Source organism: Camelus ferus, chromosome 12 (assembly GCF_009834535.1).
Source record: "Camelus ferus isolate YT-003-E chromosome 12, BCGSAC_Cfer_1.0, whole genome shotgun sequence".
In the NCBI taxonomy this organism is placed as follows: Eukaryota; Metazoa; Chordata; class Mammalia; order Artiodactyla; family Camelidae; genus Camelus; species Camelus ferus.
In genome coordinates this window covers 15,113,883-15,126,766 of record NC_045707.1, presented here as the reverse complement: position 1 = coordinate 15,126,766, position 12,884 = coordinate 15,113,883, and the positions used below count along the sequence as shown (strand labels likewise).

At 34.0% G+C, this 12,884-nt stretch overlaps 1 protein-coding gene across 3 annotated transcripts in view; it reads right to left on the bottom strand.

Moving 5' to 3' along the window:
- The window catches only part of SPATS2 (spermatogenesis associated serine rich 2), a 95,537-nt gene that overhangs the window by 22,922 nt on the left and 59,731 nt on the right, over positions 1 to 12,884 (bottom strand). For all 3 annotated transcript variants that reach the window (XM_032492764.1, XM_032492763.1, XM_032492762.1), the window contains 5 exons: positions 11,943 to 12,022; positions 8,651 to 8,759; positions 7,485 to 7,534; positions 2,348 to 2,606; positions 980 to 1,159 (listed from right to left, as the gene is read on the bottom strand). In XM_032492764.1, the coding sequence (XP_032348655.1) occupies positions 980 to 1,159; positions 2,348 to 2,606; positions 7,485 to 7,534; positions 8,651 to 8,759; positions 11,943 to 12,022 (678 nt within the window). The remainder of the gene's footprint in view (positions 1 to 979; positions 1,160 to 2,347; positions 2,607 to 7,484; positions 7,535 to 8,650; positions 8,760 to 11,942; positions 12,023 to 12,884) is intronic.

Sequence of the window (12,884 nt, the reverse complement as noted above, 5' to 3'; positions counted from 1 at the left end):
TTTTAACCAGTTCCCAAGAGTTCTTAAATTAACCTTTTTGTATTCACCAAAGTTATTACAACTGGTAGCTGGAAAACTGATCTAACAAATTTATAATGAGCCAGGATTCATATTTTCAATTTTTAATTAAATTCTTCCTCATATCAACTTGATTTATTTCAAAATTTGCCTAAAAGCTTTCAAGCCTTGTGCCTTTATTTTTGCTTGACTGAACAGTCTCAGATTTGCCTTTCTGCACCAAGTTGAGGGTTGTGTTAGAAAGATGAAAAAGGAGAGCTTCCTTTTTTTAGCTCTTATAGAATAAGTAATTCAATAAAGAGCTACAGGTTACAAGAGTCTTTTACGTTTCTCTGTTTCATTTGTTTAGCGAAGTGGATTGTCATGCTTCGTGTATGACAGTCAGAAGGGCTATTATCTCTATCTGTTTAATTACTGGCTGATTATTTAAATGACTATTATAGTTTCAAAAAAAAAAAAAAAAAGCAAAGGGCTATTACCATCAGTCAATGCTAAGTACCTAAGAGAACTTAATGACCTTGTTTAAAGCTATGTTCTGACAGGTATCAGTAAGAGCATGAAGTTGTGAAGGGAAATTAAAATATTTCTTTAAAATGTAGTGTCAGAGATGGCAAAGCTTTTTACTGTTCCAACAAAAATGAAGGAAACAGCACAAAAATATTGCAGTAAAGCAAATAATACAAACAGGTTAATGTTAGCAGAAAAGTCATCCTCGCAGTAGAGTTTGACCTTCATTCATGAAAAGGATCCCTATTATTGTAACAGGACTGCACAGCATCTAAACTACCATCAGACTCTGTGTACACAGAATTAGGCAAAGGCTGCCCAGAAAACAGAAAAATACTACCTGCTGCCCTTCTGAAACCTTATCTATGGGAACAGAGAAAATCTGTCCTCTTTAGCTAAAAACACAGATTTGTTTTTGTTTTTGTTTTCTCTCAAAGGTATGCCTCTGATTTACCTAGCTTTTTGTTGGTGGAAGAGAATGGGACATCTTCCTTGCCCAGATTTGAAAACTGAGGTCCTGTGGTAAATCTTGAGAGAGATTTGGCAGCATTCCTATTTTGTTGAGAATTCTGAGTAGAGTGCATAGTTGAAGACTTGGACTCAAAATCAGAGACACCATTCTCCAGCATGGATCCTGTCAAAGAAAGAGGCCAGTATTTCAGAACACAATAATACACAAAGAAAAAAGGTAAAAATGTTTGAGGCAAAATGATGCCTCTTAGAAGGCTGTGAACAAAATCAACTGACAAAATAGGACAAAGAGCAGAAACAGCAAGGCTATGAGTAGTGTCTGGCTTAGCCCTAACTGAGGAAGAAGAGGATCTGTGTTAATCCATCTCCAAATAGGTTAGCTCGTCCCCTGTACCTTGGTAACTTCTGCAGTTCTGGACACAAGGAAGTGAAGAGAGTCAACATCACCAGCTTCTGAAAGCTTCTGTAAGTTATGTTGAGGAAAAGAGTTTTACATTCTCCCAGGGAAAGTTTTAAAAGCTTTGGGGAATAGAAAGGGCCAAGAGTTAGGAAATGAAAGGAAAGTCAGCTTAGAAAAAAAATGGATGCCACTGACTATCTTTGGTTTGTTTGAGGTGCTATATCTTCTAAGTCTTTTTGTGGGGGGAAGAAAATCTTTCTATGTGTGTGCGCAAACTAATCAACAAAAGAACATCTGAAAAGTACAGCATAATTTTTAAATTGGCATTACATTTATAAGGCCAGTAGCAACAGAGCAAGGGGAACTGGATACACCAACAAGTAATTAAAAAGCTTATTTTTAAACAGATATTCCCAATATCTTCCCAGCACTGATCAAAATGGTTAATTAAACAAAAAAGTAAAAAAATGGACAAGATATTTGAATTTACAACTAACACTAATCTTAATTCTTGACTAGAAAACAAATGTGGGACTACACATATTCCACTTCTCATGAAAGCCATGTTACAGTGATGATTATATATTCTTTACTATGTTACATCTTAGAATAATAATATCAACATCAACTCATCATCATCATTTTCCTTAATAAGTGTGCATTAAAAAAAATTGTAAGGTCACCTTCTGTAATCTCTAAGCACTATGGAACTATTAACTTAGAAGATTTCCACAAGGCTGGTTTAGACCAAAATTAAAATATGAGACAATGGAACAAGAATTCTATTTTTCTAGGCCTTTGATAGTTACAAAATGTGAAACTTTCACAGAAGAGGAAACAAAGAATAGAAGCAAAAGACTAAACAGATTTAATTTATCGTTTTCTCAACTAGAAAGTCATCTGTATTTTTCAATAAAATCCAACTTTTCAAAGACCTGTTAATATACTCACCTGTTCTATCCAGCAGATCTGGTGTAGCAGACTCAGGATCCTCCAATTCTCTGGCATCTATTGAAAGTGTCTCCATACCTTCACTGAATGACTCCACAGACTCAGTATCATTGATGGCACCGTTATGGTAACCATTAATACCTCCTTTCTCTGAGGAAGGTGCAGACTGCTCCTCTTGAACGGAAACTGATTTATTGGAATCTGGGATACTGTTACTTGCTTCTGCTGCAGGTTTTGGTTTGTTCTTCTTCTTTTTGTTCTAATGGTTATTAAAGATTCGAAAAAAAGAAAAGAAAAAGTAGACCCCCACAACCCAGAGAGGTAACTCTAGGTAACCAAAGGCAACCAATGTTACCAATTTCTCATTTGCTCTTCCAGAAATTGAATATATTTGTGTATATATTGAACTACTGACTAAAATAACTATGTAGAATACTTCGGATAAACTCCAACACAAAATATGAAATATTAATGCATGGCAAAACCCACCGTAAGATCAAAAGATAAATTATAAAATATGAAAAAAAAGTGTAACTTATATACAAAGAGTTAAATACATAAACTGCACTATCAAAAAACAAAATAACGGCCCGAAAGAAAAAATGGCATAGGATATAAACATATAGAATGAAGTGCAATTTCAGTCTAATAAAGACATAAATCTGCACTGTAGAGAATTCTGCATCAGAAATCTGTCTCCCCACTTAGACAACAATTACACTGGCAGAATCTGTCTAACTATTTTGGAACTCTCGAGTCTTCTGATGGCATATAATTTCCAGAGGAAAGACTTAGATGGTAAATTGTGGTTAATTTCAGTCAATTTCAGTTCTGAGCACAGTAATAGCTACCCACTCCCCACCCCCAGCTAGGAAACAGGCGGCTGTGCACCTGTTCTTGGAGTAACTTGCACACAGCTTGCTGGAGCCAGGGTAGGCACAACTGTCCTCCAAATATCGGGGATCTATGCTGTGATCACGGATTGCTGCTGTTGATCACAAAACTATAGACAAAGAGGCAGGCGGCCACTGTTAACTGTACCTCCACCCACTGTTGCAAGCCCTGTTCCCTCTGGCTGAAGTTACTTTCAGAGGAAATTAAAGGGGTGGTACCACCCCTCCTCCAACTTTATTTTTCTTTACTCCCTTTTGGGAGCCGGACATCAAAGACTAGGACATTCAAAAACAATTGCATATATGGAAAAAAACTGAAAGTAACCATGCATGCCTGGGGAAAATCTTAGGAAAGACCTGAGAAGACCTTAGGTTTACACTTTAGGCTGACACTTGGTACAGAGACAGCTTACAACAATTTTAAAATGTAATAACAAAAAAACAGCAAACCCAGAGGAAGGGGGAGAATTTGATTTCCAGAGTTACTACATTATTAGATTCAAATATCTAGTTTTCAACAAAAACTCACAAGGGACACAAAGAAACAAGAAAGTACAGCCCATTCAAAGGAAAAATAAATCAACAGAAACTTTTTCTGAAAAAAAAACCTGCTGGTAGATATATTAAAGTCTTTAAAACAACTCAGTTCTCAAAGAACTAAAGGAAGATGTGGGGGAAAGTCAAGAAAACAAAGCGTGAACAAAATGGAAATATCAATAAAGGGAAAGAAAACCTAAAAAGAAATCAAAAAAGAAAATCTGGAGCTGAATAGTATGGTAACTAAAGTTTAATAAAAAACCAGTAAAGGGATTCAAAGGCACATTTGAGAAGGCAGAAGAATAAATCACTGAATTTAAGGACAGGAAAATGGAAAGTATTGAGTCTGAAGAAGAGAAAGAAAAAAAGACTGGAGAAAACTGAACAGTCTAAGGGACCTGTGGAGCCCCATCAAGCAAACCAATATATGCACCGTGGAAGTTCAAGAAGAAGAGAGAAAGGGAAGAGAGAATGTCTGAAGAAATAATGGCTGAAAACTTTCTGAATTTGGTGAAAGACATAAATATAAACATCCAAGAAGCTTAACAAATTTCAAGAGACAGTGAGATAGATTATAATTAAACCTTCAAAAGACAAAGAGAGAATTTTGAAAAAAGCAAGAGAAAAGTGACTTGTCATACATAAGGGATCGTCAATGAGAATCATGAGCAGATTTCTCATCAGAAACTTTGGAGGCTAAAAGGCAGTAGGCAGATATATTCAAAGTGCTAAAAGGAAAAAAAAGGAAAAAAGGAAAAAAGGAAAAAAAAAACCAAAACCTGCCAACCAAGAATCCTGTATCTGGCAAAACTGTCTTTCAAATTTGAGGGAGAAATTAAGGTATTCTCAGATAACAAAAGCTGATGGAGTTATGGCACCAGATCTGCTCTGCAAGAGATGTTCAACAAAGGGGGTTGTGTAATGTGAGACTGAAGAACACTAGATGGTAATTTGACAGGATGAAGCTGGAAATCAATAACCAAAGGAAAACTGGAAAATCCATGACATTATGGAAATTAAATAACTCATTTTCAAACAATGACTGGATCAAAGAAGAAATAACAAGGGCAACTAGAAAATACTCAAAAACAAATAAAAATGAAAATACAAAATCAAAACTTACAAGTGGTGCTAAGGAAGAAATTTATAAACACTTACATTAAAAAGCAAGAAAGATCTCAAATTAACAACCTAATTTTGTAACTTAAGCAGCTAGGGGAAAAAAAGAACAAACTAAACCCAAAGTTAGCAGAAGGAAGAAAATAATAAAGATTAGAGTAGAGATAAATTAAATAGAGAATAAAAAAGCAATAGAGAAAAATCAATGAAACCAAAAGCTGGTTCTTCAAAAAGATCAACAAAATTGACAAACCTTTAAGCTGGACAGGCTAAGAAAAAAAGAGAGAAGACTCAAATTATTAAAATAAGAAATAAAAATGAGGGACACATTACTACCAATTCTACAGAAATAAAAAAGATTCAGAGAGTACTGTGAACAACTGTTCACCTAGATTAAATGGTCAAATTCCTAGAAACACAAAGCCTACCAAGACTAAATCATGAAGAAATAGAAAATCTGAATAGACCTAAAACTAGTAAGGAGATTAAATCAGTAATCAAAAATCTCCTGACAAAGAAAAGCCTTGGATCCAATGACTTCACTGGTGAATTCTACTGAACACTTACAGAAGAACTAGTATCAACTTTTCTCAAACTTTTCAAAAAAGCTGAAGAGCGAACACTATTTAATTCATTCTATGAGGCCAGCATTATTTCCTTGATACTTAGCCAGCCAGAGACATATATGAAAACCATAGAGCAATATCCCTTATTAACACTGATGCAAAAATCCTCAACAAAATAGTACCAAACCAAATTCAGCAGCATATTAAAAGGATTATACCTTGACCAAGTAGGATTTATTCCTTGGATGCAAGAATGGTTCAACTTAAGAAAATCAATCACTGTAATACAGCATGTTAACAGAATGAAGGGAAAAAACACAATCAGATCAATTGATGCAGAAAAAATATGACAAAATTCACCACTCTTTCATGATAAAAACACTATTAAAAACCAAAAAAAAAAAAAAAAAAAAAATTGGGAAGAGAAGGAAGCTACCTCAAGAAAATAAAAGCCATATATCAACAACCCACAGTGAACAATAGTCAAAGAATAAAGCTTTTCCTCAAAGATCAGGAACAAGGTAAGGATGCCCATTTTGGCCACTTCTATTCAACATAGTACTGAAAGTTCTAGCCAGGACAATTAGGAAAGAAAGAGAAATAAAAGGTATCCAAACTAGGAAGGAAAAAGGAAAATATCTCTGCAGATGGTAAGATCTTATATGTAGAAAACTCTAAATATTCCACAAAAAAAGTGTTAGAACTAACAAATAAATTCAGCAAACTAGCAGGATACAAAATCAACACACTGCATTTCGATACATGAACAATCTGAAAAGGAAATTATAAAACATTTTTCTTTCTCCAAATTTTAAGAAATTTATGTCTCCAACACATACTTTTTCAGCTTCATGCGTATCTTACATCATTAATAACATTATCTTGGGCCAATAAATTAATAAACTGGTGTCCTTCAGAACATACACAGCCACTCATGTTGGGTGAAAGCAATGGGAAGTTAAGCAAATATTCAGAGTTACAGGTATGGAGAACTTCAGGAGAATCTGTAGTTCTTCTTAGAAAAAAAATCGATATATGTACAAGGTTATTCATTGGAATATTGTTAATAACAGCAAAGGATTGCAAACAACTTTCTTCTTAGAAAAAATTCAAGGGTCACTGGTCAAAACTGGTTTGAACTCCTAATGAAGTGATTTATGGTCATCAAGAAAGCATTCCAGAACTCCAGTACTAAACTAATAAAGACCCCAAAGAGATTTCATAGAAATACTTGATTAAAGTCCATACTTCAAGTATTTCCTGAAGGAACTAGATTTACAGTAAAGAGCTATGGAAAGCATTTTGAGACTAGCTAGTATCCTTGGGGGAAAGTATTTTGGTTTTAAGCAGATAAGGAGAAGGAATGAGAACTAACATGTTAGACACTGCATTAGGTATTATGTTTGTTAATATTATTTTCCTATTTTAGAGATGAGCAAACTAATGCACACAAAGGTTAAACAACACTCCCAGGAAACAAAGCCAATAACTAGTGCAACAGGATATAAATACAGTTCTGATTGACTGCACAGCCCGAAGTGCCTTCTACCTCCCTGAACTGGAACATCAGTCCCCTCTGCATAGCTAACAGTAGGAAGCTCCTCTTTAGTCTTTAAAACAAAGCTCATTAATATCAGAGACTACAACACAAGTGGTCTGACCTAAAAATCCAAACTATTTAAACTGATCTATAAGATGAACAATGTTGAAAACCACTAGACTAGGTAACTTTCTCTAGAGGAGCTCTGCTTTCCTTGACATGTTCTCTTGTTTAATCCCTGCCTAGTATTAATATACCCTCAGTAAATGCACTGTGACAGTCATTCTGCTTCCTGTCTAAAATCACATGTAGGATACTCCATGGTACTCTACGTACACAGCTGTGTTTCAATGTCACAGAAGAAAACTTAAACCAGGTGAATTGAAGATGCACATGCATATCTTTCAAATATTTTTGCAGAACCTAAATTTTTATATAATACAAATACTGATTTCCTGCTTTTAAACTTAATTCATTTTTACCTTTTTCTTGCCTGTAACTGTCCATTCTTTGAGTACTTCACTGGCACTACCTGTAAAAGAAACAAATTACAGATGTTTTCTCCTACCACATGCATGCTCAAGCAGGAGTTAGTGTCCCTGAATTTCGTACTTGCTGGAGAATTTCCAAAGTTCTTAATAGGAAACGTTAAGGTTCAAGTCTCTGAGCTAATACAGTAAGATAATCATATCATGCTTATCTTTTGGAATACCTGCTCTTTTAGATCACCCTTCTCCATGTAATTTCCTCAGTAAGTTTTTCCAAGAAGAGACTAATGCAGACTAACCATTTTGAAGATTCTTTTATTCACATAGCTTTGACCAATACAAAGGTGGGCTGGTTTCAGCCCAAATATGCCATCCCCTCTTCTACAGAAGATTACACACCACCTTTGCTACGCTGTTTCAGAGAGAACTGTACACTACCCTAGGCCCAAATACTAACATTATAAAGAAAATAGATGATGATGAAGAAATACCTGACAGTATTTGGATCTTATTCTATACTGGCAAATTCAGAAAAATAGAAACAAGGAGACTTATTCTGATGCCACTATCACTGTTCAATGATGCAATAGCTTTAGGCAAAGCTTTCCCCAAACAAGTTATGTGGAAAGAAGTTTGTGAAACACTCCTCAACTCCATAAATCAGAAGGCTTGACTAACCCTACCATTCTTCTGTATATTAATTAGATAAGGAAACTAAAATCCATACATTTGAATCACTTGCTAGAGCCAAACTAAATGGTACTGAAGCCTGGAAAAGAATGCTGAGTCCCTGAATTCTCCATCTGTGGCTGAACCACTGGACTATGCTTTGTCATTGTTTCTTAAATTCTTATTCAATCCAACTCTGATCAAGCCCTTTATTCTACTGGCCACCTAATTTCTTCTTAAATATCATTAGAGAACATTTTGAATAATATCATGGAGTCTTCTCAGCTTCTCAGCTTCCAGATATCATATAGCTTATGAATGAATTACTTCTAGAGCTGAAAGAGGGAGCTTTAAGAGACAATCTTTTAAAAATGGCATGGTCTGCTCTATCACTTATGAAACACCAGGTTGTGGAAAGAATGTTACAGAAGTCTGAAGCAACTTCTATTTGAACAAATATGAACTTACTAAAAAAACTGAGTAAGGATTACCTTCCATGAATGCTTGTACTGTTTTGTCCACACAATTATCAAAGTGCTGCAAAACCAGGATAATTTCATTGTTGCTCTTATTGGGGACTATTGCACGCACTGCATTTATCTGGAAAAGAAGACAGGGTCATTTAATTCTAGTATCAGTAGGTCAGTTGGAAACTGAGGTCTACACAGAGAATAACAGAAAGAGTAACATCTCATTTTTAACAACATGTATCACTATTTAGTGTCAGTGAGAGTACACACAACCATCTCACTGGGAATGGTTAACAGATGAGTGATAATAGCACATGAAACATTAATTTCTAGAAATAGAAGAATATTTCTAGAAATAGAAGATTTGTGCTAGATTTTATTTCAAGAAAGGGTGGTTTAATTTAGGTATCAGGTATTAATTTAGCATCAACATTTCCTCATTTTTAGCAAACTGTAGAAAAAGGTGGAAAGTTTAATGAACCACCAACAATAACAACTTAGATTTTTGTATAGCACTTTTCAAAACATTTATTTCATACCATTTACTTGTATAATAATGTTATCAAAGATAATTTAAGTTATTATAAACGATTTCAGGCGTATAAAACATAATGAACACTCACTACATGACAGCCAGTTTAATAAAACAAAATAGATGCAGTTGAAATGCCCATGAAGTCTCTTATAAATTGCATTTCCCTCCTCTCCACAGAGATTTCTACCTTGAATTTTGTGTTATTTTCATACAAGTTTTTGTACTTTTATGAGGTATGTATGTATCCACAGGTAATACATACTACTGCTTTGCATTATATAAATATTATCATATTGTGCATGTCTATATTCAGTTTGCTTTTTTCATATTAACATTGTTTTCTAGATTTTTTTCATGTTGATAAATGTATCTCTTATTCATTTATTTTAACCGCTACATAGCATTTCCATTGTATGAATATAGACAATTTATTTATTCTCCTGTTAATGGACATGTACATTTTTTCCAATGTTTGGCTATTATAAAAAATGCCTATGTATTAAACATTCCTGTGCTTGCTTGCTGCTGAATACTCAGTACCTGTAACAAATTGTAAAACAACAGAAACAACAAAAAAAATGGGTCTTCTGTGAACAGTGAGAGGCTGTCTCTATTGTATATAACCACCAGTAGAATTCCTGAACAGTAGGGCAGCTACAAATTCATTAGAAATGCCAAACTGCCCTTTAAAACAGATATACCAATTTTGTCAGCTATTCCTAAGGTTATTTTGTATGTTTTGAGAGTAAACATATATACTTTAAAATAATCGCATGTTGTTTTCATTTTTATAATCAATTGTGCATCTAGCAATTTTGATGACTTCATTATTCCTAATAATTTGTTGCTTCCTTGGTTATTCTATGTAGATAACTATATTGTCTATAAATAACAGGAGTTTTTGGGTTTTGTCCTTTCCAATCTTTATAATTTTGTTTCTTGTCTTACTGCACAATGTAAATTATTCTTCAAATAGACCTGATTCTTTTTGGTAGGAAGAGGTAATTAGAAATGAAGATCTAAGAGGTGTGTTTATTGTTACTGGGGAGCAATTATTTCTAGGTTCTTTCAGTGGATAGAACTAGGAAATTTTGTTTTTTACAATATAAGTTCATACTGAAAACTTTAGTTCAAATATAGTATTGAAAGGCTTTTTCTTAAATGGTTTTAAACATTGCATCTCCTTTCTCCAAACCAGAAGTTTTAATTCTTAAAAATATTAACTTACTTATTGATTTGCTTTATTCTGCAATATTCATAAAATAATATTACTAATAACAGTATAATATTACTACTAATGAAAAAATGTTGAATAAAATTTGATTTATTTTCAATTCTTAAATATATCCCTCTAAACATGTACAGTAGGAATACTATATTCAAAAGTCAGTGGGAAGATTTCTTCTAGTTTACCTTCCCATGAAGGTGAAATATTTTTAGGATCTCAACCTGACATAAGATCTCAGCTCCAATTCCTAACCCAGGACAAGCTTTGGGCTAAATTTCAGGCCTTGTGTGGTAAAACCCATTTGTTTCTGAGGCTGGCAAAAGACATCAGAGCTACCTGGCTCAGGCTTACCACTCAGGTTTTTAGTTCCTTCTATATTTTTGGCCCCTAGGGATTTCCTCTACTTCTTGTATTCAGCTATAAATTTAAAATGATGTATGTTATTTTTCACTTTGTATTTCTAGGTATTTTATATTAGGTTTGTTTTCATGGTATCCAGTCAGCCACACTGCTTGAAAGGAAGTCCTCTCTTAGATGAAGAAAAGTAAAGTATCTTTGTTCAAGTAATAAGCAATCCGTATGAGAACCTAAGTCTTATTTAGTATACTTGCTTTCATATCATTCTATGCTTTTTTTCTTTTGGGCTTAACTGAACAATGATAAGGTTTAAAACTATACAAAAGTGAGAAGGTACGTAAGCTATAATCCAAAGAGGGCTAATTTAGGGGGGAAAGTTATAGGTCAGTGGCAGAGTGCATGTACCTAGCATTCCTAGGTTCAATCCCCAGTATCTCCCTTAAATAAATAAGTAAATAAATAAAATCTAATTACCTCCCCTACCCCTGTCAAAAAAAAAGGGGGGGGCTGATTTGTAATATACACTTTTGAGGTGAGCAAAAATTTAGCACTGATCACTAGAAAATGGACTTAAGGCAAAACTTACTGATTCAGTGATAAAGGTAAGATTCTGATAACTTACAATGTGAGAGTGTTTATAATACTGAACCAACATATATCTATGACTCTGTAATCAACAATATACTTTAATAAGACAGAGAACACACATAAAGCTTTGTCTTATGTCTTTCTCAATAGGCTTATCAAGGGTTATATTACTAAAAACAACCTGGCTTTCTTCCAAAGGTATGTTATTTAGAAAATCTATTTCTCTTCTTGCTCTAAAGTCTCCCAGACTTAAAAATTCTCCTCAAGTGAATGGCAAGTTCCTACTCAGACGGCTCCTTAAAGAATGTTGCCAAATGAGATACACACTTAGGCACATAAATATTATTTGTTATAATATTAATTAACATTAAGATGTCTTCAAGAGAATTTAGAATGAATATACGTATATAGATATATGCAAAGAAAATTGTGTTTGCATTAGTAAGCTCTGATTCCTTAAAATTTTCATGATAGTTACTCTCTGATACACAGTGGCATTCATATAGTTTTATTCTCAAAATTTCACTTTCTTAATCAGTTTGTGTAGCCACTGATTGTATTTTACCATGACATTCAAGTTTCCTATCCATAGTATCTAGTCATACCTTCTCTTTCATGTTCTCAAAAGCTCCTCCCTGGGCCAGTACAGTATTAGACTGCAAATCAAAAATGAATCCTGATGAATCTGAAAGAATGAGAAGGAAAAAATATATTCAACATGGTCCAAAACTAACATGTAATCCATCCCCCAAAACGGAAGAAGGGCTTTCTTCCCATTAACAGTTAACAAGAACTTAGTTGCTATTTTGCAAGTTCTATTATGTAGAAAACTGAAAACTACATTTGTGTTAAAATTATAAATAGATTTGATAGAATTTTTAATAGAACTGTAACAGCTTGAGAAAAACACTGAATATATCAACTATATTACACTGTCTAGTAATCTTTGATACTTTGTTAACTATCCCATCTTAATTTTAAAGGCCCTCTAAAAATGCTGCAAGTAAACAGCTGCCCAAGGTAAAAGTTAATACTAACAAATATGAAAATGTGAGCGAGAATGAGAGCTTCTGAAACATTAATAACAACACATACAAGTACTTTCATCTTCTAGACTGCACCACACACTTCATGTTCTTAGATTATGACTCTATGAATACATTCGTGTTTGTGTCCCCACAGTGTTTGATGAAACACTGTAACTGCCTTTACATTAACCTGCACAATATGGGAAATCTTAGTTTGATGTAAGTGATTACAGAAAAGAGTATGGCTTCCCTGTACTTATAAAGAAAAGGTTGTTTGAAAATTTAGTCAGTTTCTTTACCTGTGACTATATGATCAACAAATTACTTCCTCTTTAACACTTGATAACTTTGTTTTAACCTAATGAGATGCAATCCTAGGACATCTCAAATTCTGATGCTTATACTTACCATGGGGAATCTCAGGTTAAAATGCAGGTTTTGATTCATTAGTCTGGCACAGGGCCTAAGATTTTTACTGAGTAATATCAACAGTGCAAATCCATACACCATACTTGGGAG